This window comes from Geotrypetes seraphini, chromosome 15 (assembly GCF_902459505.1).
Source record: "Geotrypetes seraphini chromosome 15, aGeoSer1.1, whole genome shotgun sequence".
In the NCBI taxonomy this organism is placed as follows: domain Eukaryota; kingdom Metazoa; phylum Chordata; class Amphibia; order Gymnophiona; family Dermophiidae; genus Geotrypetes; species Geotrypetes seraphini.
Window position 1 is genome coordinate 68593887 of NC_047098.1, and position 26381 is coordinate 68620267.

The following is a 26381-nucleotide window of genomic DNA, read 5'->3' on the forward strand; positions in this document are numbered from 1 at the left end:
TGCTACTGCAGGGTATTTTTACAGTGAAGGCTGATGTTTAATTGGCTCTGACACTTAAGGCCCCTCCCAGACATGAGCCAATCAGAGCCTTAGACTCCTCCCTCTATCATGAGATACAGAGGGAGGAGCCTTAGGTGTCTTGAGCCAATTAGGACCTTAAGTCCCTCCCGGTGTATCACCAGGATGCACTGGGAAGGGGAAGGCCCACCATTTTGGAGTGGCGAGCCTGAGAAGGGACTGAGCATCCCTCCTGTGTCAAACTAATTTCCAGGTTGGGGGGGCCATCTGGTGGCAGGAGGGAGTGGGCATTAGAGAATGACACGGTGACAAAATTCATCACCGTTACCGCGGATAACCGCGGGAAATAATCTCATGTCATTTTCTAGTGTCTATTTCAACCTCAGTCCTTCTATACCAGCATTCTTCATAGCAAAGCTTGTGGGTCAGTGGTTGTGGCCATTCATACTCTGATTCTTCCCTCTCTCCTTAAAGAATGACATGAAGATGGTTTCCTGCGGTTATCCGCGGGGACGGGAACGGTGATGAATTTTGTCACTGTGTCACTCTCTAGTGGGCATCCCTCCTGCCAATTTTTTTTTTATGTTTTATTTTCAAGTTAACAAAAACAAACAAAAGAGGGGAAAAAAAAATCACCCATAATCAGATCAACTACAGAAGTGAACTGGTACAACTAAAAAATAAAGAAATTAATAGAAATTACATATATTATATCTGCCGATTTTTATTTTTTTTTTTTAGGAAAAGGCTTGGGGGAGGGGTCAGTTGGGGGGCGTGCAGGGGGTATCCCTCATGCTGACTTTGGCTGGCATGGGGGAGTTGCAGTGGCAAGAGGGAGTAGGCATCCCTCTTGCCGATTTTGACTGGCGCAGGGGGGTTCACAATGGCAGGAGGGAGTGGGCATTCCTCCTGCCTCCATTTTGGTCCTTTGGGGAGTCATCAGAGAAGGCTGTCGGAGGAGGGGGGCGGAAGGGCATTTTTAAAAAATGGGGCAGATATTGTGCATATGTAACACATGCACAACATCTGTGCCATTAAAAAAATGTAAATGCTCCTACAGCTGAGTGGCAGGAAGCTGCTTTGGCGCTTCCCTTGCCACTCAGCTGTTCAGGCTTCCCCAAAACAGCTCTGTGCATGTACTGTATTGAAGTTGCTCTCAGAGCGACTAGTCAGATGGGATTACAGTGAACCTCCGTGCAAATCATTTGCATGGAAACTTGTTGGAAATCAATCGCTGTTCCACAGTCAAAAAAATCAGCCAACAGTGACTCGCATGGTCTTAGCGACCATGTTTAGTGCATCTAACCCTTAGTCGTTCCCCTATCTTCTCCTTCCCCTCCCCACCATGTCTGATGTTCATGCTACAAAGTATTCAATCACAATATTTCAACATTTCTCCAATTTTATATATCAAATGACAAGTTAACAGGTATTATCAAGGCAATTTTTTATTAGAACTTGCATGATATCAATAAAAACAGATTATATACAGGCAGATAGATCTAAAGGCCACAAGAATGATCTATATTTAGAGTTCAATGTTTTTTTGCATAAACACTGTCTAACGCACTCTGTGCATCTACTATTTGCTGCCGCAGTCTCTGTCTCATTCCTTCATTGGTAGCTTTCTTCAGCATGCCTTTCATTTCCTCTATCACTGCCCGATAACCTGTAGTGTTATGAAAAACTCGAATTGCCCGGTCCCCAGTGGAGAGAAGGAAGCGGCTGTTAATGTCAAAAGCCAAGTCAGTTATCCCATCCCCGTGAACATGGTGAAACTCCTCCTCCTTTTCACCCTTTTGGGCGTTGTAAACTGTAATGTTGTAGCCACTGGAAATGGCGACTACTCGAGCATCAGGGGCAAGTGCTATCCGACAGTATTCATTGACTTCACACTTCACCGTGAGGAGTAAGTAGGGATCCTGCTGTTTCTTGTATTCCACATCTGTATCCCATAGTTTCCATGTGCCATCCTTGGAAATGGTGGCCATTCTAAAGTAGAAGAAACAAATATATCACATTAATTATCAATAAACATGCACTCAGAGACCACAGGGCAGACAATAAGTACAAACTCAAAATCCCTTGAAGCCTGCAGAAAATATTTCATCAACAGGAGTGAGTGATTTAGGCTTTATGCAATTAAAGAAACTACTCACGCTGCTGATCACATCTCAAAATTTTGTGTCCGTTAGCCCACAACTTCACAGTTGTTGAATAATAGCAGCTTGACATTTTGTGATGTTGTGCAGGTCTACTTGAGAAAAGAAGATTCTCAGCAAGACTATACTGTATGCTCAACGGTGCACTGTGTTTTGTTCAGTAAGATCTCATCCCAGGACAAGCAGGCAGCGTGACATTTGCTGCTCCCGCTGGCCTCAGCTCCCTTCTAACATTTCTTCAGACATAACATCAGAAGGGAGCAGAGGTCACTGTGAGCGGCAAACATTTCAAGAGGTACGTGGGGGACAGGGGGCACTCAAGTGGCAGGTAGGAGGGTTATATGGCACCACGATGCCAGGTGCCAACCTGCCTCACTACGCCACAGGTCTAAGCAAAGTAAAAGTTCAATGTAGAGAAAGTGAAACAATTATTAGCATCATTTTATTGAGACTTTTCTTGAGATCGCAGTGACAAGTAAGCTCTTAAGAGGCAGAAAAGATGACAAGGTTTTAGGTCTTGCATCTATTTCTCATGAGGAAAAACATTGTTTCTTGTCTTAGGATCAACAACCATCAACTGCAAAAATGTCTAACCAAGACAGCAGACAGCCTTACCTTCTGGAATCATTGGAGAAGGAAAAGGAGTATACTCCTGCAGAATGTCCTTTCAGATCAAATGCCCTGGCCACCTCACGGAAGTCCCCTGCTTTACCGAAGCACACCTCCCACACCTTCACATCTGGGGTGAAGCCACATGATGCCACAAACCTAATGATAGCAAAAAAAATAAAAATAAAAAAAATAGACAATGGCTCAGGAACTATCATGCAAAAACATAGACTAAGGAAGTAGATGCAGGCCTCCTATCATAAGTGGGCATGGCCAGCTTGAATTAGCTGGCAACAAGTTCTAATGGAAAGTCATGCATACAGCCAAGTAGGATGAAAACTGAAAGAGCCCTAAGAAATGCACTGGAGTCTCCGATGTTTTATGTTTAGCTATCTCACCAGTTTTTCTTCATGCTGAGGCCGTAGATTGAGCTAGGACAGACTTATCAAAAACAGAATTATAAGTGGTTGCAATTGAAGCAGGCTATTCAGGTGGGGTTCCCTGAATGGAAATCTTTAAATGATCATTACAGCTTAGAATTCTTATGTTTCCAGGCAGATTTTCTGGGTCACCAGGCCGCAAAGTGGTATAAAATTATATCTAATTATTTGAATAAGAAGCCTAAAAATGGATTAAGAGATATTTGGAGCATTGAGATTAAGCATCAGATTAATGCATCTCAATGGCCACGTATTTGGTCTTGGAGAATTAAAGGTACGATGTCAGCATCTATTAGGCAAACATGGTTCTTCTTGTTGCATAGAGCATTCTGGACCCCTACTAGATTACAAAAATTAGATTGCTCTAAGTCTAATAGATGCTGGCATTGTAAAATTGAAGTTGGAACTTTAGACCATCTTTTATTTTATTGTCCATATATTCAGGCATTTTGGTTATTAATATGGGATCAAGTTAATATGTTGATGGAGAGTCATGTGGCTTTATCCTATGACACAGTGATTTTTGGAATGTGTATGAGGGCCAAATGCCAAATATCTGCAGCAAACAATAAATTATTGTTGATTCTTACGGGGGTGGGAATTCAACAGATAACAACTAATTGGAAAGACTGTTCTAGATTGAATTGTAATTTTTGGTGGAACTCAGTTTGTCATATGTATAAGATGGAAAGATTTCTTGCGATACAGAGGGGGTATTTTAAAAGATTTCAAGAGGTGTGGAGGCCATTAATTGAATATTATAACGAGTAAAGTTTATTCTCTTTCCTTAGGGGATAATATATAGAAATGGGATGGGATGGGAGGGAAAAATATTGGAAATATGTTGTTATGAAAAATAAGGAGATATATGTAATAGGATGGGATACTTATTGTTGTGCATTACTGGGTATAATAAAATGTTTAAAGTGTTTGAGGAAGAAGGATGGGGGGAGGGACAGATTTCATGTCAGAATAATTGTATTATCAAAAAGGGATGTATAATTATATATAAATTTGGAAGGAATATTTTATTGATATGGAAAAGGGTGGGAGGTGGGGGGGAATAAAAACATGTATAATAATATTATTTAAGAATGCCAAGTGAGTTATGTAAATTAATTGTAATAATACTGTACACTTGTTGAAAGAAATAAAAAGGAATAAAGATTTTAAAAAAACAAAACAAAAACAGAAAGCATACTAGCATACTTCAGAGAAAAAGGAGGTGGTAAGCAGAAAACAACGGAAGAAAAGAAAATATTGTTTGGCTTTCATATCTTTGGTCGAGAGCATTTCTCTGTAAGGTTTGTTATTGTAGATTGAGAAGTTGTAATCATGGCTCTCTGGTTATCTGTGATTTATTAATAAAGAATTTAAAAAAATAAAAAAGAACCACTATCCTTTCAGTTTTGGGTAGTTATGATTTGGGAATATGGGGAAATTTTCCAAACTCTGTATTTCTGCATGTACTTTCACATTGAAAACTACTTGCAAATCCTGTCTGCACACCTGCTTCTTCTGCAAAGATTTTCCAAATGCTACAAGAGGGCTGCCCTGCAGGCAGGCCCTAGCCGAAGGGCCACCATGTGGACTGTAAAGAGAGTCAGGGATTATCCCTGATTGCTGTCATTATATCACTGGGCAGCAGAGGGCGCTGGCCCAGTGGTGTGGAAACTACGGGGATCAGAATGCACTGAGCCTTGTAGCTCAGAGTTCAACCTTCACCAGTAGGTGGCGCTGAATTGCATGAACAAGCTACCTTGCTGAGTCATGGGGTAGAACCCAGGCAGGGAGAGATTCATATGCCCAGTCAAATTCATTCAGGGGGTCCCTGGTGGAAGGAAGAGTCCCTAGACATAGCTGTGGCAGAAGCATGGGGAAGCTAACTCCACTTGAGCTAAGAAAGAGAGTGTGCAAGGTGAAACAGTTATTGACAGCTTGGCAGTATGTGTGGACCAGCATTGACACATATGGAGGCCCCAGAGACAATATAGGAGCTAGGGAAGCTGAATGGAAGAGCTGACCTGGTTTGCTGATAGAATCTGCTGGAGGTAAGATTCTCCTATGTGGAAAACGCTGCCTGTATTTCAATGCCTGACCAGAGCTGTGATTGAATCTTGCCTAAAACTGTTTCTTGCAACCGTGATAAAGACTGATAAAGCCCTACTGAAAATATGACCTGTGCTTCATGAAAAGACTTGTGAAAAGCATAGCTGTTTCTTGGAAAAAGAAACCATCAAGGGAAACTTGCAAAGGAACAGGCTTTTCCCTGCTGTTTAATAAAGAGTTATTTTTGTTCTGAACAATACAAAGTGTAATAGGTGTGTTTGTACAAATCCTTTCTGGAGCACAGTGCCACCTGCTCTGTCACATGGATCATAGTGGATTAAAGTCACCAGGTTGTATGGTTTTAAAGCACCAGGATGATGATGGCTCAGGACAGCTTAACTAACTCCAGTGCTAATGGAAGCGCAACCATCACTGCATCGGGGGGGGGGGGGGGGTTACTTGCCATGTTAAGGTATGGACTTTAACTGCCAAATGCAAAAAGACCTTCTAACTTAAAATGATCTTATTGTTTTCTTCCCTTCCTCTTTCCTATCTCCATGGCTCCATTACACACCCTCTTTCTAACTCTCCCCAATCTCCTTCCCAATACCCACCTTTCAAATTCATCACCTCTTCTTCCCTTTTGGCCTCTACCTTCCTCTGAACTCTGATGATCCACCACTTTCTTCCTCTCAACTATCCCATTCTATCTGAGCACATCTGGTCTCTGGTGCTGTCATCATGCCTCTCCCACTCTAATTTGTACCCTCTTGCTCTCTACTGGCGATATCAATCTCAATCCTGGTCTTTCTAATCAGTTCTCACTCTACTCATGCAGGCCATACCACAATACCTCCAATTACATCCCTGCTCATTTTCTCCCCTCTTCTTAAGCTGGGAATAGCAATCCAAACCCTTATCCTCCTAACCAACCCCCACTCTACTAATGTAAGTCACATCACAATGTCTCCAATCTCATTTCTATTCTCCTTACCCTTCTCATGTGCCCTATGGAATGCCCACTCTGTCCAACAAATTCGCTTACATCCACAACCTCTTCATCTCTCAAATTCTCCATCTACTTGCATTAACTTAGACCTCAGTTGCTGCCCTGTGTCATGGATACCTTTTCTTACATAAACCTCATCCAACTAGTCAGGGGTGGTGCTGGGCTGTTACTTTTACCCTCTTGTAGACATCAACCCTTTCTTCCACCTCAATCTCACTACTCCCCCTCCTTTGAAGTTCACTCCATCTGTCTATTTGTTCCTCTACTTCTACGAGTAGCACTCATTTACCGACCTCCTGATAAGTCCCTTTCTTCCTTGCTGACTCCTGGTTCTCTTCCTTTCTCGAACTCTCATCTATTTTCCTCATCCTTGGTGACTTAAATATTCATGCTACAGGAGTCAAGATGGCGGCGGCATGTGAGCTGAGAGCAAGACGCAGTTAAGACCTGGCAACTGCTAGAGTTCCCGTCCTCATTACCTGTTGTTCAATCACTGTAATTTTTCAGTGTTGCTATGCCGCATATGAAGAGGAAGGGGGTGATTAGGGCCATACCCTCGCCAGCTCTAGCGTCTACCCCAGTCCAGCAGACAGTCGATTGCTTCTTTGCAGCTCTATCAACAACGACACAAGTAACCGGAGGTCTGAATAGCCCAGTGCTGGACATAGGTTTGGGAGAGCCTATCGCCCTTTCGGGCCTTGAAACATCTCTCTCACCCTCCGTCTTCCCTTAACCCTCTGTGTCCAGAGGAAACCAGGGCTCTGGGGCAGGAGACTCATGATCAAGAAGTGGATGCACGGGGTCTCCCAGCGAGGGCACAGCATCAATGGCAGAACAGCTGATGGCTATAATCAAGAGGGCTGAGGTAGTACCAGCTCCCATGGAGGCTTCCTTGAATGATATCTGGCAGCTGCTCCAACGGATGGAGACTAAAATGTCAAAATCCAGAAGAGGTAACTAATATTGCAACTAAATTGGATAGTTTAATTAAGACTGTGGACTTGATGAAAATGGAGATTTCTTTCCAGGCCAGGCAAACACAGGAAGAAATACTACAATTGCAGCAGTTCAAAGTAGCTACAATTAAGGATAATACAATAAGAACATAAGAAGTTGCCTCCACTGGGTCAGACCAGAGGTCCATCATGCCCAGCGGTCTGCTCCCGCGGTGGTCCATCAAGTCCACGACCTGTGAAGTGGTTTCTGACTATTTCTGTAACCTACCTCCACTTCTATCTGTACCCCTCAATCCCCTTTTCTTTCAGGAACCTATCTAGACCCTCCTTGAACCCCTGTAGCGTGCTCTGGCCTATCACAGCCTCCGGGAGTGCGTTCCATGTGTCCACTACCCTCTGAGTGAAAAAGAACTTCCTAGCATTTGTTCTAAACCTGTCCTTTTTCAATTTCTCCGAGTGCCCCCTTGTACTTGTGGCTCCCCATAGCCTGAAGAATCTGTCCCTGTCCACCTTCTCTATGCCCTTCATGATTTTAAAGGTTTCTATCATGTCTCCTCTAAGTCTCCGTTTTTCCAGGGAGAATAGCCCCAGCATTTCCAATCTGTCAGCGTATGAGAAGTTTTCCATACCCTTTATCAGTTTTGTCGCTCTTCTCTGGACTCCCTCAAGTACCGCCATGTCCTTTTTGAGGTATGGCGACCAGTACTGGACACAGTACTCCAGATGTGGGCGCACCATTGTCCGATACAGCGGCAAAATAGGAAATTTGAACAGATAGAAAATTATAATCGGTGGTTAAATTTTTGCCTCCTGAATTTTCCTCTTGCTCCAGGAGTTTTACCTATTGTTTTTCTTAAGAGATACTTAACTGAAAATTTAAAAATACCTCTAAACAATATTCCTCCAATTAATAAAATGTACTATTTGCCAAACAGAAAGGCTTCACAAAAGGAATCAGGAAAAAAGAATGCTCAAGAGCCTCAGATTGACTTTGAAAATGTGTCTTTACAGCCGACACGGAGAGAGCTACTCTTTTGGTGTCTTTTGTTTTTGAACAGGACGCAAATATGATCTTGAAATTATATTTCAAGAACTCTCAGAAGTTATTTGGAGGTCAGAAAATATGGTTGTATCCTGATGTTTCTAAAATTACTCAGGAGCGAAGAAAGGATTTTCTTTTATTATGTCAAGAGACAATTAAGTTAGGAGCTACATTTCTTCTTGCGTATCCCTGTAAGTGCCTGGTTAGGTACTTGGGTGTCAAATATACATTTTATTCTCCAGAACACTTGAAGCAGTTTCTAGATATTAAGAAAATCGTTAAGGAATGATTGGAAAAGGGGACTGTTTAGTCGTTGAATCACGCTAAGCCTTTTCCCCATAATGATTATGTATTTAATTTCTCCTTATTATATTCGTTGACTACCCCTATTATTATGGTCTAAGAAAGGGGATAAAGATTTGAATATTTTATAAGAATTTTCATTTTGAATAATTTTCCCTCTCTGTGTTTCATGCAGCAAGATGTATTTTCTTGTGAATTTTATTTGAAAGTTATAAATAAATATAAATAAAATATCCATGCTATAGTTGTTACTGAGTTGACATTGCATATTTTAAAGTCATCTGCCTTGACCTCTTCAAAAAAAAAAAAAAATTAATTGATAATATTTTCTCTGCCTACAATATGCACTTTGTGGGTTTTTTTATTTTGTGGTTACCATTATGCATTAAAATTATATTGTGCGTATATGAAAAATGAATGGAAGAAATTGCATTACAATTAATACTATTATTATGGGGGTGGGGTCTGGGGCAGCACTTAGGCAGGGGTACTCGGTTGATATTTGTTAGACTTAGGAGGTTTGAAGAAGTTGAGAAACACTGCAGTACAATACCAGAGAAATAGAAAGTACTGTATTTTTCGCTCCATAAGATGAAATAAGGGTGCGTCTTATGAAGCGAATATACCAACCAACCCCCCCCCCCACACCGGCGGTACCTTTAAATTTTGAAGGTCGGTGGACAGCTGCCTGCTGCTTGTTGGGGCCTGGGCACACAAGCGCACCAATGCCTGGGCCCACGACAGTCCCCAATTGTGCCGGTCACTGGTGCTTCGCAGGGCAGCTGCCCGATTACAGGCACGTCGGGGCCAGCGGTGCGCAAGCACGCTACTGCTTGGGTGTGCGCCACTTCTGAATGGCTGCCTCAGTTCTCGCCGGGGAGCTGGGATGGAATTTAAAGGTGCTGGGGGTATGTAAAAGTGATGATTGATTGGGGGGGGGGACTGGGTCAGAATTTAACGGTGCTGGGGGTATGTAAAAATTATGATTGATTGGGGGAAGGGGCTGCGACGGAATTTAAAGGTGACGGGGGCTGGGAAAGAATTTAAAGGTGTCGGGTATATATTAGTATACAATTTGGTTCAGAATGGGTTTTTTTCTTGTTTTCCTTCTCTAAATCTGGGGTGCGTCTTATGGAGTGAAAAATACAGTAATTTCTTCCTGAACAGTGTAAAATATAGACAGTAGATATAAATTCTCAAAACTGACACATTTCAATCACTAAATTTAAAATAAAATCATATTCCCTACCTTTGTTGTCTGGAGATTTTATTTTTCTAATCATCTTTACCAGTATCTGGTTGAACTTTGTTCTGTCTATGCTTTTAACTCTGTATCCAGGGCCTTCTTATCCATTTGCTGTTTTTCTCTCCTTTACTTTGTGCCCTACATCCATCTTTGGCATTATCTTTTAACATTCAACTTTCTTCCATTTTTTTGCTTTCTTCTCAAAATCTATCTACTTTTCCATGTCTTCCCTTCCCCTCTGTTCCTGGGATTTAAAGGATAAAGTAGAATCCAAAATAACTCCCAGATATTTACAGTGACTAGACTGGGATGACTATGTTGTCTGTGATTATTTCCGATGGAAACATAATGAGATGCTTTTCACATCCAATATAGAGAATTTCTGTTTTTCGTATATTCTGTTTTAACTGATTTGTCATTCATCCATTCCTTAATCACTTGAAAGCAGTTCTCTAGGTTAGCTAATGCATCTGAGAGAGAACTCTGTACTGATATTGAGAACTGAATATCATCTACTGTTATATTGGTGATGTCCCTGGAAACTTGTTTCCCTCTTCCTCCATATGCTGATCAGGGGATAAAACCCACTGGGCATGGACTGGTCTAGCTGGACAATAAGGAAGTAGGGATTCTTCTAAACATGAATGAACTAGAAAGCACATTTTCTGCACAGTTTACTGAAGTTTTCAATACATCCACATTTACAGAGAAAATTTCAAAGCTATTTAGGTAGCCTAGAACTGCCCTTCCTCAGTGCAGTGAAAAGAACATATGAAGTTCACAGAAAGGAATATTCCTTTTGGTGTGTTTTATTCAAGAGAAGGAACATAAACAACATTTTCAAGTCTACATGCTATTTTTTGGTTGCCACCTTTTTGAAATCACAGCTGGTTTTCTGGTTGCCTATGGTGGTCAGGAGATAGGATTATGTACTCTGTATTCTGTTTTTGCTATGAATGTTCATAGCCAAGTCATTTGATAATTTCATTGAGTACCCCAGCATTGAAGGAAAATGTGAACACCAATGGAAAATATTTTGAAAGGCCAGGTCCATGTTTATTTTCTGCACAGAAGGGGGTCAGTGGAAATAATGAAGACATGCTCATAAAAGGCATCACCTTCTGCTACAGTAAACTCTCTCTTTTATAAAGAAATGTGATGACATGAATCTTTTTGTTAAGGTGACAAGTGCTGTCTGTACATTCAAGGCCATCTCTGTTACTGTCAACCCAGTTTTGTCAGTGGTGTGCACATACTCACCTCCCACAGGGAGATACAGTAGCATAGGAATTTGTCATCTGATTGGTATTAATACTGGCAAGTACCTCTCCCTTCAGATCCCATATAAGGATACTCGTGTCACTAGAAGCTGTCATGATGAACTTCCCTAGCAGAGAAGAACAAGTCAAAAAGGAAAGCAAGTCAAAAAGTCACTTCCTCAACCCTCGTACCTGTCTCTACCTCTCCTCCTCCGTTCCATTTCCACTCACTAACCTTGCTCTGTTGCCGTGCTGTCTCTTTTTGTCTGTCCCGTGTGCCAGGGGCTGCAGAGTGAGTGCTGATTGTCTTACCTGTGTTTGTGTGCAGAAGAGGACTACGATAGGCAACACAGAAGCACCAGGTCCATCACTGAATGCATTTTCAATCAGCTCAAAAACAGCTTCAGATGTCTTGACCATTGGGGTGTGGTGGAGCTCTTCTATCAACCCAAGAAGGTGGCTCACATATTAATGGCCTGCTACAAGCTCTGCAATCTAGCCCTCCAGAAAAGGCAGACCCTCCCAGACACCCACCCCCAGCAACATATGCAGCAGCCATTGGATGCAGAGCCTCCCCCTCACCCTGCAAAGAAGACCAGGGTGCGTTCCAGGAGGGGGGCCATGACAGGCAAACTTCATGTAAAAGTAAGTGAACAGCTTTATTTATGGTGTACACCTCTAACCACCACCACCAATACCATTCCCAAACACCCCCTTCCCCCCATAATCCTCAAACTGCCTCCTGCTTCAAGGTACCAAAAGCACCATTGCTGGACCAATTTATAGGGCTGCTTTTGCCTCCACCTCCTGTCTGTATAAACATATCTGATCAAATCCTTCCTCTAACCCACCTCCTCTCCTAGCACTTCTGCACCTTCCACTTCTGATTCCATAGCATCTACTTCTCAACCATGCAGCTGCTACTGTTTCTGGCCAGCATGACCACTTCTGTTCCCACCCTCACAGCTGTTGATCAAAATTTCTGGCCTCCCAGCTGCTGACGCTGCTACTGCCATCCCCAACTCTACAGCAGCCTCTGCTTTCTATAAGCAAGGATTTTAAGAGCTTGATAAGAATTTTTTCCTCTTTCTGTGTCTTGTTGAGCCCCTATAAGTCTAATGGACCACCAGGAGTTTACGGAATACAGATTGATATATTTTTATTTAACAGTATTTGCTATATTGTCATTTGAAAATGTACTTCCGCAGCATGACAGCTTACAATCCACTGGGAACTGCTGCCCTAAAATGTAAGTTATGGTATCATTTAAAACAAATAGGAAAAAAATATTTTTTTCACTCAACAAATAGTTAATCTCTAGAAATCATTGCTAGAAGATGTAATAAAAGCAGTTAGTGTAGCTGTGTTTAAAAAAGTAAACTGCTATTAAGGTATTGCAGGGGAAAGCTACTGCTTATCTCTGGAGAAAACTAGCTTGGAATCTTGATACTTTTTGGGATCATGTCAGGTACTTGTGAATGAGATTAGCCACTATTAGAAAGAGGATATTTTGGTAACTTTCAGAAGATTTGGGGACCATTAACAGACTTTTGTAATGAGTGATAACATTTTCCCAAAGTAAGATATTGGATAAGAGGGGGTGTGGGTGGGTATTATTAATCTTATATTAAATGTTGTACTTAAAGTGTTCATGAAGGTAAATCAAGTGTGTATTTATAAGATCATATAAATTTTTCTGATACACTTGTTGTAATATGAAAAATGAATAAAGAAATTATAAAAATTATAAAAAAAAAGTTCAATAATGAATCTTATATGGTAGATGAATATATCACTATTTTTACTATTTTGGGATGGTATTTTCTGTAACGGGAGGGGATGGGAGGGTTTTTTATTCTAATAATAATTGTTTAGATATTAGGTGTATTACATAATATTCAAGATATTGTGGAACATAAGTATGGTTTGGAATGTTGTATTTGATGTATTACATGAAAGATAATCAAGTGTGTATAAGTTCATATGATTTTATCTGATGCACTTGTTATTATACACAAAAATGAATAAAGAATTAAAAAAAGAAAGAGGATACTGGGCTAAATGGACCTTTTCTTTGACCTAGTATCTGGGGTGCAATGGAGAGACAGAAGTCATTTTCCTTTAGAGCAGGGGTGTCCAACCTGCGGCCCCGGTGTTTACCATCTTGCCGGCTCCCTCCTCTGTCTTGCTTTTTTTCAGCCAATGTGGTTCAGGGAAGCCAAAAGGTTGGACACCCCTGCTTTAGAAACTCTTGTGTACCTGTTTCTGCTATTCCAATGTTGATAATGGTCGCCTTGTGCCTCCTAGGGAAATCTTCAGATGCTGCAGAGAACATGAAGCTGCCATCCTCCTTTTTGATCATTTTAAAGACCCGGATCGTCTCACCATTTGCCAGGCAGGTTATGAAGGCTCTAATTTAAAATAAGAAATTATTCATATTAAGAGCCTTATTTACTAAGTTGTGCTATGATGTTACAATTGTTGCTAAGATTTTAGAGATTCTGGGTGTTCTTTTTGACTTTTGATTTGCCATTGTTAAGTCTTACTTTCATGCTTTTCACCAAATTAGGTCTCTCAAACTTTTGCTAGATTGATAAACTAAGCAGTACATCTTTAAGCATGTGTTAACTAGCCGATTAGACTACTGTAATAATCTTTTACATCAGTACATGACAATCTTCACTCAGATGGCATCAATTTATTCAGAACACATCCCTTTGTTTCTTTCTTCTATAGGTCATCCAATCATTTATATCATTTACTAAAGCACATAATCCTAAGTGTCCTGGTGGCTTACAACACAAGTAACATACATAAAACATAAATATAGTACTCACGTCTCCTCATCATGTATTCCATTCTATACCAAATATTTAAGTTAATTTATATCCTTATTTAAACATAAGCATATACTGAGCTTTAATTAACACCACGGATTACAGCATCTCCAATTCTACACCATATGTTTGCTGAAACAGGTAAGTCTTAAATCCTCTCTTTAAAAAAGCCACACTCTGAGCTGTTCTCAACAAAACTGGTAAATGATTCCACCAAGACAGACCAAGAACCCTAAAGGTTGTTCTACAATATTTTTCCAGTCTTACATCGCAGACAAAAGGAATTTCCAACAAAGTTTGAAAAGATCTTATATTCCTAGATGGTTTATGAATTCTCAACATGGCAGTCTACAAAATCCTGAGTGGAGTAGAACGGGTACAAGTGGATCAATTTTTCACTCTGTCAAAAATTACAAGGACTAGGGGGACACTCAATAAAGTTACAGAAATACTTTTAAAACCAATAGGAGAAAAATTTATTTCACTCAGAGAATAGTTACAAGAGGTTGTTTGTGGTAAGAGCAGATAACATAGCTGGTTTTAAGAAAGGTTTGGACAATTTCCTGGAGGAAAAGTCCATAGTCGATAGCATGGAATATTGCTACCCTTTGGGTTTTGCCCAGGTTCTAATGACCTGGATTGGCCATTGTGAGGACGGGCTACTGGGCTTAATGGAGCATTGGTCTGACCCAGTTTGTCTCAGTTACATTCTTCAACTGCATCAGAAACCCCCAAATGGCCCATCGAGATAGTCTTATATCAGCTCTCAGCACAAGCAGGTACTCTACAAGCCAATGTAGAAGAGAGAAACGGATTCTATTCCAGGTACTTTCTTGTGCCCAAAAGATGGATATGGGGGGGGGGGGGGCAGGATTTTGTTCCACCCTAGACCTAAGGATAATGAACAAATTCCTGGTCAAAGAAAAGTTCAAGATTATTTCCTTAGGCTCATTTCTCCTCATGATTCAGGAACATGAATGGCTATGCTCTCTGAACTTAAAGAATGCCTATATCCACATTTTGATATCCCATCCACTGAAAATCTCTCAGATTCTGAGTAGGAAAACATACTACCAGTTATCGCATTCTGTCTTTTGGTCTTGTATCAACTCCCAATGTCTTTACCAAATGATTACCAGTAGTTGCTGCATCGCTATTCAGACTGGGAAGTTTATATGTTTAACTGGCTGGTTAAGAGTACACTGCAGTAAGGAGTGCAAGAGGCAATGCAGAGAACCATTTGGGTGCTGGAGTTCCTAAGGTTTGTCATAAACTACCTCAAGTCCCATCTTCTTCAAACTCAATGACTGGAATACATAGCAGCCCCGCTCAATACGGTGCAAGCTTGGGTTTTTCTGCCCCTGACGAGCAAATATCTTGATAGTGCTCACCCTGCAGGTCCGAAGCAGCAAGCAGGTCACAGACTGTTAGGCCATATATCCTTCATGGTGCATGTCACTCCTATGGCTCACCTCCATTTGAGAGAAGCCCAATGTACTTGGGCTTCCCAGTGATATCAAACTGCTAGGAACCTAGCAGATGTTATATGATTTTCTCTGGAGTTTGTTCAAGTCCTCCTCTGATGGACAATTCAACCTCCTCAATAGATATTGACAACAGATGCATTTGACTTGGGATGGTAGGGGACTCATATGGATGGGCTTCCTACCCAAGAAGTATGGTCTGTTCAGGAGACAGATCTCCACATCTCCTGGAACAAAGGGCTGTTTGGAATGCTCTAAAGACTTTCAGAGATCGGCTACAGAATTGAATTGTTCTCATCCAATATGAATCAGGCTGCAATGTAATATGTAAACAAGCAGAGGGGTATGGGATCTTACTCCTTGTGTCAGGAGGCAGTACGAATGTAGTAGTGGGCCCTCCTTCATGAGACAGTTCTATGAGCAATGTACTTGGCTGGCAAGAACAGCAGCTTGGCGACAACCTCACAAGTAGTTTCTCAATATATGCAAAGCCTGCACGATCTTCTGTGAGTAGGGTACCTCCTTGATGGATTTTTCGTCACTCATGTCAACAAAGTCCCTCAGTTCTGCTCCAGACTCAGATCACATGGCAGATGCCTTGCTCCTTCATTGTGGGGGTAGGTCTTCTATGTGCACATTTTCTGATATCTCTCATACAGAAGTCTCTGCCGAAACTCAAGCAAGATCAGGGAACAATTATCCTAATTGCTCAATTCTGGCTGAGACAGATCCGATTTCCTCTTCTGGAGATTTCTTCTAAAAAGCAAAATGAGGGTTCCCTTCTGCATCCCAACCTTCAGCTCCTAGATGTTGAAAGTGCAGAGTTTCATTTGTTAAATGTGTCTAAAGGTGATTCCAAAATCTTACTTGCTTCTAGCAAAGATTCCATTAACAAGTGTTATTCTTTTAAACAGAGGTGGTTTGCCATCTGGTGTGAGGGACAGGCTCTAGATCCTCTCTCTTGCCTTCCACAAAAACTGCTTGAACACCTCCTGCACTTCTCTAAAACTGGGTTGAAAACCAACTCTGTAAGGGTACATATCAGTGCTTACCATTTTTGTGTAGGGGGTAAGCTCATCTGTGTGCAACCTCTAGTTTTCAATTCATGAGAGGTTTGATGTTGACAAAGCCTCTGGTCAAACCTCTCTGTGTCATGGAATATTAACATCATTTTAATTCAGCTGATGAAAGCTCCTTTTTAAAAAAAAATATATATTTTTTCTGATACACTTGTTGTAATATGCAAAACTGAATAAAGAAATTAAAAAAAAAAAAATCTTTATTCATTTTCAAATCTTACAAGTGTATAATAATCAATCAGAAAACTTTTTAACAAATCACTTGACAATCTTACTTATAATCCTTAAAATATATAAATATAAAAGAATCCCTTCCCACCCACCCATTTATTAATAATAACACAATTAGCAATTATTATCTTTCCCAATCCCACCCCCCCTATATCTTATCTAATACCAAGGTGTTTAAGATGTCTGATCATTAGAATAAGTAATCAATGGCCCCCAAATCCTTTTAAACTGCTTGACTCCTATCATTTGACTTGGAAAGTTGTGTTTATGGTGGCAGTCACTTCAGCTGAGTTGGTGAACTTCAGGCCCTAATAGCTGATCCACCCTACATGAAGTGTTATCACAGCAGAGTATTTCTTCACACACATCCTAAGTTCCTTCCTAAAGTAGTGTTGGAGTTCCATCTTAACCAATCAATTGCTCTGCCAACATTTTTCTCACAGCTGCATGCCCATCCTGGTGAAGGTGTACTACATACCCTAGATTGCAAGCAACCCTTGGCCTTCAATCTGGAGTGGACTAAAGCTCATAAGACAGTTCACTTAGCTTTTTGTTTCTTTTGACCCCAACAGGATGGAGGCAGACATCATTTCCAAATGGCTAGCAGATTGTATCTCCTTCACTTATGTCCAAGGCTGGGATCTCTGTAGAGGGTCATGTTAAGGTTCATAATGTTAGAGCCATAGTTACATCAGTGGCTTACTTGAGGTCAACCTTCATCAAGATTCACAAGGCTGCAATGTAGTTTTTGGTTCACACATCTACATCTTACTACTACCTTCTGCCAGTCTGGTCAGACAGTTCTGCAGAATGAGTTTGGTATTTAGAATTCAACTCCACCCTCCGAGGTCCAGTTTTGTTCTGTTTCAGGCTGCACCTTCACAACCAGTTGGTATATAGTTTGAGGTTGATTGACTTCAAGAGGCCTCAATGTTTTGAGTCCCTATTGTCTTAGCATTGTTGTTTCTGGTAAGCCTGGTATCTAGGGATTATGTGCTGAGCCAGTACAGGGCCATGAGCATCTGTGCATGCTGGAGGTCTGCTGGCTCCTGCTCTTTCTGAAAGGGCTTTGAGCATTTGTACATTCAGACCAGTGCATAATTTTGTCATAGAAACATAATAGGAGATAAAGGCCAAATGGCCCATCCAGTCTGCTCATCTGCAGCATTCCCTATCTCCTCTTGGAGGGGGAGGGAAGAGAGACTCTAATACAAACCAAGATCCCATTTTTGAGCCTTTTTTGGGACCAAAAATCTCAGTTGATATTCAAGTATATCTGACATTGGCTTCTATTAGAAATATGGTGCTTTGTTATGCAGAATCTGATGGAACACCCTGCCAAATGATTTAGCAAGCCATAGTATCTGTCTTTTCACAAAGCCTTGTTTGGGAATTAGGATAATGTTTGCTGATGACTTTTGGTTTATTTCATATGTTTGTGGTTGGATAGCCTAAAGTTTTTGTAATTTTTCTTGGTATTTAATATATTGTAAACCACCACTTTAATGCTTTCTTGTGATAAGCAGTTTATAAAAAGAAATTGATCAGAGGAATCATAAAAAGCCCAATAAACAAACTGGAGAATGGACTTTCCTGAGCCATCCCACAAGTTAACAGAGAAGAGTTAGAAACCCCAGACCCATATCTGACTTTGTCCCAACAAGGTTGAAAATTTACCCGATGTTGAACCCTGCAATTTATATTCTCTAATCGGTACTGTGCATAGAAATCTTCCCACCCAGCTCAAGAACAACCTTAATTACCAGCAAAACTGCAAATGAGGGCTGGTTTGCTCTCCCCACCTGGAATCTGGACTGAATCGGACATGTGTGGCATGATCGAACTCCACATTGGCACGCATGCAACGATGTTCCCGTTCCAGGAAGTCCTTTGTACTCCAGATGCGCACAGTTCGGTCATCTGAACAGGATGCCAGGTATTTGCCATTGCTGCTGAAATCCAGGCAGGTAACGTTCCCACTGTGACCCTGCAGAAAATAAACATGATTAGTGCCAGATCCTATAGGCCTTGCAAAGAGATACCCTGAAATTCCAGAGAATCATCATCGCTCAGAAACTTAGTAAGATTGTAGAAAAACTATTTTTAAGGTTAAAGATGGCTGGCAGCACACATTGCCACATTCCATGTCTGCTCTTGGATAGGTAGATTCAATTCTCTTTATCTTGCAAACCTTTAATTACTCCATAGTTAAGAAAAACAAAGCTCAAGGTTATCCCCATGAACCCAAGTTTTCAGCTGCCAAAGGACTTATGGACCAAAATGTTATAGGCACAGCTCAAATTGTACCATTGGCAAAGTTATCACTGGGCCTCACTTCTTTAGAGGTTGTTATGAAGATCCCCAACAACGACTGCTAAGCCTGAAAATGGTTTCATATATTTCCTAGGGGAATTGTGAGCAAAATAAAACATAGAAGTCTGCTCACAGGTTGGGTTTTTTGGTTTTTTTTAAATTCTGCATTATTTTTGTGCATATTTTTCCCATCATAAAGACTTGGCTCTTCCGTGTTCCAGCACTCACACCATTTCCTTTCGCCTTGCTTAGGTTCGACAACCTGCAACAGTCTCAGTCCCAAACTAGCTTGAATTCAATGGTACAAAAAAAGAAAGGGATTGGAGAATGTACAGTTGTGATATATAGCTTCAACCATAGCTAAAAAATTGCATCAAATCTTTTTCATCAATTCTGATGAAGCTTTATCTCATTAACAAAAAGCACAGTGGGCTTAAAACTTTGTAGTGCATCCACTGACTATAGTCTCTTCCATTTTCAGAATTCTTAACTCTGGGATGCTTCTAGATTAGGAAGCATGACTAGTCAAACATGCACTTATGCATTCTGAGACAAACCTTTTTAACAATTTTCTGAGCGCCTAGTGATCCAACAAAACATCCCTCACTGTTTTGAGCAGTATATTTGGATTCAGCCTAAAACGTTTCCTAGCAATGTGGCTTTCATCCTGGTTGACCAATTACTCTTTCTTTTGCAGATACACGGGAGTCCGTATTGTAGCAGTTGATTCTCATTTCCCGCAAACTGCAGGATATCCCTTTATAAACTTGAAACTCATCCCTTTTGCAGTAGAGCACAGCACCCTTCTCAGTTATTCCTTCTGCAAGCAAACTCAGAAGGTGCGTTTTGCTCTGTTCTGTTTTTTTCCTTTATTGCTTTCAGTTGTTTTTTCCATCAGATTTTTGAAATTCTTAGTGGCTTCAGTGCTCCGAGGTCCCCTGCTCACCAAATAAAGGATGCAATCCTACATGGGAGAACTGCTACTTCCAGGCCAATCTCACAGAGTACCTGCGGAGCCAGCCTGCTTTGGGTCCCTTCAGGAGCTCAGAGTCTGTCCCCCCTGCTCATCCGCTGATTTTATCAGAGGCTTGAGCACTGGCTGTGTAGCCCCCGAGTAAGAACCCTACTACTATTTATCACTTCTATAGCGCTGAAAGGCATACGCAGCGCTGTACATTTGACATTTGAAAATTAGTTTCAGAATCTGAAAAGAACACATAGACAATATAATGTAAAGACACAGAAATCCCTCCCACCCCAATCTCCCCACAAGATCCCACACCACAATACAAACCAAGTAACTAGTCCTTAACAAACTATCTGCTTTGTACATGTCTTCTGTGAACTTCTCACATTAATACACCCCAAATCATTTAGAATGGTTGAGCAGTCTTATTGGTAAATCGCTGGACATTTGACATTTAATAGACAGTCTCTGCTCAGAAGAGCTTACAATCTAACTTGAACAGACATTACATATAGCTGGTTTTAAGAAGGGTTTGGACAATTTCCTGGAGGAAAAGTCCATAGTCTGTTATTGAGAAAGACACGGGGCAAGCCACTGCTTGCCCTGGATCGGTAGCATGGAATGTTGCTACTCTTTGTGTTTTGGCCAGGTACTAGGGACCTGGATTGGCCACTTTGAGAACGGGCTACTAGGCTTGATGGACCTTTGGTCTGACCCAGTAAGGCTATTCTTATAGGGTTGGGGATGTAGAATCCTAGGGGTAGCAGGGAGCCGGTTATGCAATTTCTCCTCCTGTCGCTTGTTTTAACAAGTGACTGCCTATGATGTATGCCTCAGGCCTTTCTAGTCCTGGATCCTGCATGGATTCATCTAGGTCAGTGTTATTCAATGCTGGGAAACTCTGGAGGCCGCTGGGGTGGTCCTCATTGTTATTCTTGTTGTTGGGGTTTTTTTTTCTTTCCGCTACTCTCTGCTTCCCTAGCCAAGTAGGAGAAGAGATGGGAGAAAGAGTCACATGTTTGAGGGACAAGACATTTTTCAATACATTTGGAAATGCCTACCTTCTTGATGATACCATAATGAAGTTTGAAGGCTGACTGCTGGGGGTGGATGTCATTGACACATGCTGATCAGCAGTGTTGTTGCCCCACACAGTAAGAGATCTGGTAGATCTCCAATTCATTTGGATCCAAAGAGACCAATCTAGTTTAACTTGTGCACCGATCTGGTGACACTGCAGTTTTTTAAGTAATTGTTACCTGAATCGCTAATCTAGCAAAGAAGCTCCAGCAACCAGAAACAAAGAACCTAATCCCTCTCAGCAGTCTCAGTACCTTGAGAGCAGAGGCCAAAAGCTGGTGTGTGAATGTGTGCTGTGCCTTCTCCTTCCTCCCACGCTGCTGTAGCTGCTGCTTCTGCTTCTTAGTTCCCAAGAACTTGTCAGAAGCTGTGCGGCCATTTATCTTCTGACCTAGAAAATAAAATCAAAGCAGAGGTGAGGTGAGCAAGGCAATCGATACAGACTAAAACCTCTAATATTCTTAGAGAGGCTAAATGCAAGCTGAGGTATTTTTCTGGCTTTTCAGTCAATCAAGTACTTTGCCCGATATTTCTGCTAAAGTGATAGTAGGATATTGCTTGTTTGGTAGAGTGCTTCATTTATTAAAGGGAATTGTATGAGGTAAAGGACTTTTTATTTATTTGGACTTAGTTCACACCTTTTCAGCAGTTGCTCAAGGTGAGTTTTATTCAGGTAGGGTCCTGTAGGGGTAACCAGTTTAGGAGACGTGTTAGTAGCATTACGCTCCCTTGGTCTTATGGAAATCACATAGTAGTCTTTCAGCATGCTTCACCCGACATGGTTAATAGAACTGAAGCAAACAAAACAATATTATCTGAAAGCAAATTAACATATAAAATTTATGCCGATGTTTATAGATGCTGTCACAGCATCTACTTATCCACATTGTGGTTTCCTTCAATTAAAGAATCTTGGCAGTCCAGCAAGATACTCCTTTTCCACCTAAAATTACGACTCAACTCGGTGCTGAAGACTAACTAGTAAAGCTATTCCTTGTAGCTACCATGTTATTTAGTGAGGCTACTTACCTGTAACAGGGGTTCTCCATACACAGCAGGATTGCGTCAGTTGCACAAAGGTGACGCCCTCTGACAGTGCCACAAACAGATTAGTTCAAAAGCTCAGAAAATCTTTCTGCAGGCCTTCAGAGCATGTGCAGACCAATCCCCAGCCACCATCCCCACCCAATTCAACTTCACTCATTTTTCCAGCTGAAAGCAAGTTCATCCAAGAGGAGAGCTAGGTAGGATTGTGTGGCTGACTTATCCTGCCGTCCGCAGGAGAACCCCTGTTACAGATAAGTAACTTCACTTTCTCCAGGGACAGGCAAGATGAGTCGGCCACACACAGGTGACTCCAAAGATGAGGGCTGTGAAGGGGTGTAATGTAGATAATTCCATATGTTGTCATGAATTTGCTCATGGAGGCCAAGCAGAAAAGTATGGCTGGGTCTGCTGTCTGGTCCCTTCAATGCCTATGGATATCGTTTTTTTCTCCTGTTAGTTCATAGGCATTGTGGCATTATAGTAACTCTGAAAAAGGTTTATTTGACTGATAACTTGGACAAATAATTTTGCTTGCACTTTTGATATTTGTTTCACAGCTGGGAATATTTCTGTTTTTAATCTCTTGTGTTTCACTCTTGAGCTAATTTGAGGATATGGGGCTCTTACTTGAAACAAACACATCTAAAACTCGCCCAAGTCGACACTTGGACAACCTAAAAGACAGGTCATCCAAGTGCCGATAATCAAACCTATTTTTTAGATGTATCCAGGGACTTTTTAGGCTTCTGAATGCCACTGTGCGCCCAGAGCTAAAAGGGGCGTATCAGGAGGAGTGGTTAGGGTGGGATGTGGGCCGACCTAGACTTAGTCAGCCTGCAGGAATAATCAAAGGTTTTACAAGACTTCCTGGATGGAACTTATACATTGTGACTTAGACGTAAAAAGAGGTATAAGTGCCCAAAAGGTATCCAAAGTGACCAGACAACCACTGCAGTGACAAAGTAAAGACCCACACACATTCCCCCTGTGTTCACTGACCCCTTCACACCTCCGCAAAGAGCAGAATAAAAATATACATACCTGTCTCCAGAACATCAGCACTTAGGCCCTAATTCTCCAAAAGTGCGTCCCGATTTTAGGCAGCTGTAGACGTCCTACAGCTGTCTAATCAGCCAATCGGGATGCACGTTTTTTTAAAAAAAATGCTCCCCAGGCAGGCCTGAAGGCGCCTCCGGGAGCCTAGGGAGACCCGCAAGATGCCTAAGCTCGCCTACAGGCCTTACGCGAACTTAGGCGGCCCTACGCGTCTCCCTAGTAGAGGAAGAGACGCTTAAAATGTAGGCCAGCAAAATGCTGGTCTACATTGTAAGTAGACGCGGCCGCTATACTGATCGCGGCAAGGGATCTCCCTGCTGCAATAAAGTATAGCGGCCGCCTGTCCCATCACCGACAGGAGGATGCCTAACTCCTCCTGTCGGAACCCCGAACCCCGGAAACCCCTCCCCCCCAAACTCGTAATCGCCGACAGGAGGATGCCCAACTCCTCCTGTCGGAACCCCGGAACCCCCCTCCCCCCCAAACTCGTAATCGCCGACAGGAGGATGCCCAACTCCTCCTGCCGGAAAGCCCAACGACCCCCCGCCCCAACTAATCTCCCTCCCCCAACTAACCTTTCAATGTTGGTCAGCTGGACGGGTCTGCCTCGTGGAAATGAGACGGCACGCCCCTTCCCGGTCCATCCCCGCTAAATCTAAGGCCTGATTGGCCCAGGCTGTAGAAGCCTGGACCAATCAGGCCTTAGGCATAGCGGGTCCGCCCATCCCCACTAATCCTAAGGCCTGATTGGCCAAGGTGCCTAGCCTGGGCCAATCAGGCCTTAGATTTAGCGGGGATGGGCCGGGAAGGGGCGTGCCATCTCATTTCCACGAGGCAGACCCGTCCAGCTGACCAACATTGAAAGGTTAGTTGGGGGAGGGAGATTAGTTGGGGCGGGGGGTCGTTGGGCTTTCCGGCAGGAGGAGTTGGGCATCCTCCTGTCGGCGATTACGAGTTTGGGGGGGAGGGGGCTCGGGGTTCCGACAGGAGGAGTTAGGCATTCTCCTGTCGGTGATGGGACAGGCGGCCGCAACAACCGCGGCCGCTATACATATTGCAGCAGGGAGATCCCTTGCTGCCATAAGTATAGCGGCCGCATCTAATTTAACCCGATTCTCTAAAGACGCCGGTTACAGAATCGGCGTTTAGTATAGGATGCCTCTCCCGGGCGGCCTGCCTGGGGAGCATTTTTTTTTAAAAAACGTGCATTCCGATTGGCTGATTAGACAGCTGTAGGACGTCTACAGCTGCCTAAAATCGGGACGCACTTTTGGAGAATCAGGGCCTTAGTAAAGGAAAGCCTAGTAGAGCTGCACACAGGTCTTTTAAATAGCCTGGGAGGGGTGGGTTAGTGAACCATAGAAAGAACCCAGGCCCATAAGCCACACTAACCTCTACATTTATGGTGGAACATGTGCACCCACCAAACCCCCCCCCCCCAAAACTCTACTCTACTGCAGCCATAAGGGCTATTGGGGTTGTAGACAGGCAGGTATAGTGGGTTTTGGGGGTGCTCACCATAACCTATAAGGGAGTTCTGGTGAGATGTTTATCTGGTACCCTTTTTGTGAAGTTCACAGCAGTGCCCCATTGCTCTGTTGCCATGTCTGGGTGGCCAGTCCATCACAATGTTGGCCCTTTTCACGTCCAAAAGGTTTTGTTCCGGGTGTTTGGGACTTGGATAAATTTTTGGTCGAGAATTTGGTATAAAGATATAGTGACAGTTTGAACGATCAAATGCCTGGATATTTTAGATGTACTTTTTGAGAACAGCAGTGGGAAAATGCCCAAGTTTGGGCCAATAGCACCCTACATCCAAATCAGACTTAGATGTATGTTTTGATTATGCCCCTTCACGCTTCTTTCCTGTTTGAAGGATCCCCCAAGGCCCTCTGCGTGGTACCCCCTTTCCTGGTTGGGGTTTCCAGATCTATCCCTTCAGTACCATATTGCATCCTAGCCATTTAAATTTTTGAAGTTATTTTGCCCACAGATGAGCAGACATTTTCAACCCTCCTCTGTATACAGTACTCCCCCAAATTTGTGGGGTTTCTGTTTCAGGAACCCCTACGAAGGAGGCAGGAGAGGGCAGCTGGAGCGTGGTCAGGTGAAGAAAAATCACTCGCGGTCTCCTCCGACCAAAGTCATGCTACACCAATCAGCAGCTGCTTTGACATGCAGCTCCCGATAGCCCAACTTTACTACAGAAAGAGGCAGTCGGAGCAGACTGTGAATGTGCGAGTCCATGATTGGCGAACGCTGTAATTCTTTCAATTTCCATTAGTTTGGAAAGACTAAATATACCAGCTAGCACATGGATCTCAAAGTCTCTCCTTGAGGGCCGCAATCCAGTCGGGTTTTCAGGATTTCCCCAATGAATATGCATTGAAAGCAATGCTTGCACATAGATCTCGTGCATATTCATTGGGGAAATCCTAAAAACCCGACTGGATTGCCGCCCTCAAGGAGGGACTTTGAGACCCCTGAGCTAGCAAAACACTACAAATTCAAAAAGGTGGAGTCTGGGACCCACCTTTTTGATATAGTCTTCAATCCTTAACCCTACTCCCCACCCAGTCAGCTGATTAACTGTCTGTCTAGATTGTAAGCTCTTCCTAGCAGGGACTGTGTTCTTTGCGACTCTACAGCGCTGCGTACACCTGGTAGTGCTATAGAAATAATTGAAAGTAGTAGTAGTTAGCAGGGATGTTCCTGATTTTTAACAGAGATCTCTAAATCCCAAAGAGAAGAAAGTGTCCTTACTATAGGCCTCACTGCCTTAAGGCAAATCCAATGACCGTACGTGGACGTCCGTGGCCACGCCCCCGAAATGCCACTCCGTCCAGGACGCCGCCTAGAGAACGCGAGGAGCAGCTAGAGCGGCCGAGCGCCCCCCAGCGGCTCCCAGCTTACCGTCCTCCTCGGGCTCGGCGGCGGGTTGCGACCTCTGCGCGGCTCTTCGCTTCCCCGCCAGCACAAAGAGCAGCAGCCCGAGGGCTCCGAGAAGCAGCGAGCCCGCCACCAACCCCGCCGCCGCCGCTTCCATCCTCCCGCGCTCTCGCTCTGCGCCGTGCGCGCGCTCGAGAGCCGCGTGTTCGAAGCCGAGTGCACGCACGGAGCGAGGGGGGGCGGGGCGTAGTTCAGTTCTCTCACTCCGGGGAAGGAACGAAGGCGAGCTTTTCTTCGTAGATGCA

The 26381-nt window shown here is 42.8% G+C and overlaps 1 protein-coding gene across 1 annotated transcript; it reads right to left on the reverse strand.

Annotated features, from left to right (window-relative positions):
• Positions 1–1448: 1448 nt before the first annotated feature.
• On the reverse strand, positions 1449–26331 carry TBL2 (transducin beta like 2). Its single transcript, XM_033921857.1, has 7 exons — positions 26101–26331; positions 21339–21475; positions 18527–18711; positions 13353–13504; positions 11095–11221; positions 2796–2948; positions 1449–2010 (listed from the first exon to the last, which is right to left on the reverse strand). Exons 1-7 carry the CDS (start codon positions 26231–26233, stop codon positions 1554–1556), a joined length of 1344 nt encoding a protein of 447 aa, XP_033777748.1. The 5' UTR covers positions 26234–26331; the 3' UTR covers positions 1449–1553.
• Positions 26332–26381: the final 50 nt, after the last annotated feature.

Excerpts from the sequence above, each read along its gene's own strand:
- TBL2 (XM_033921857.1), bottom strand. The coding sequence starts at position 26,233 with ATGGAAGCGGCGGCGGCGGGGTTGGTGGCGGGCTCGCTGCTTCTCGGA. Across the intron at positions 11,222-13,352 it reads CATTGGAATAGCAGAAACAG|GGAAGTTCATCATGACAGCT; the intron begins GTACACAAGAGT and ends CTTCTCTGCTAG. Across the intron at positions 2,949-11,094 it reads ACTGTATCTCCCTGTGGGAG|GTTTGTGGCATCATGTGGCT; the intron begins GTGAGTATGTGC and ends TGCTATCATTAG.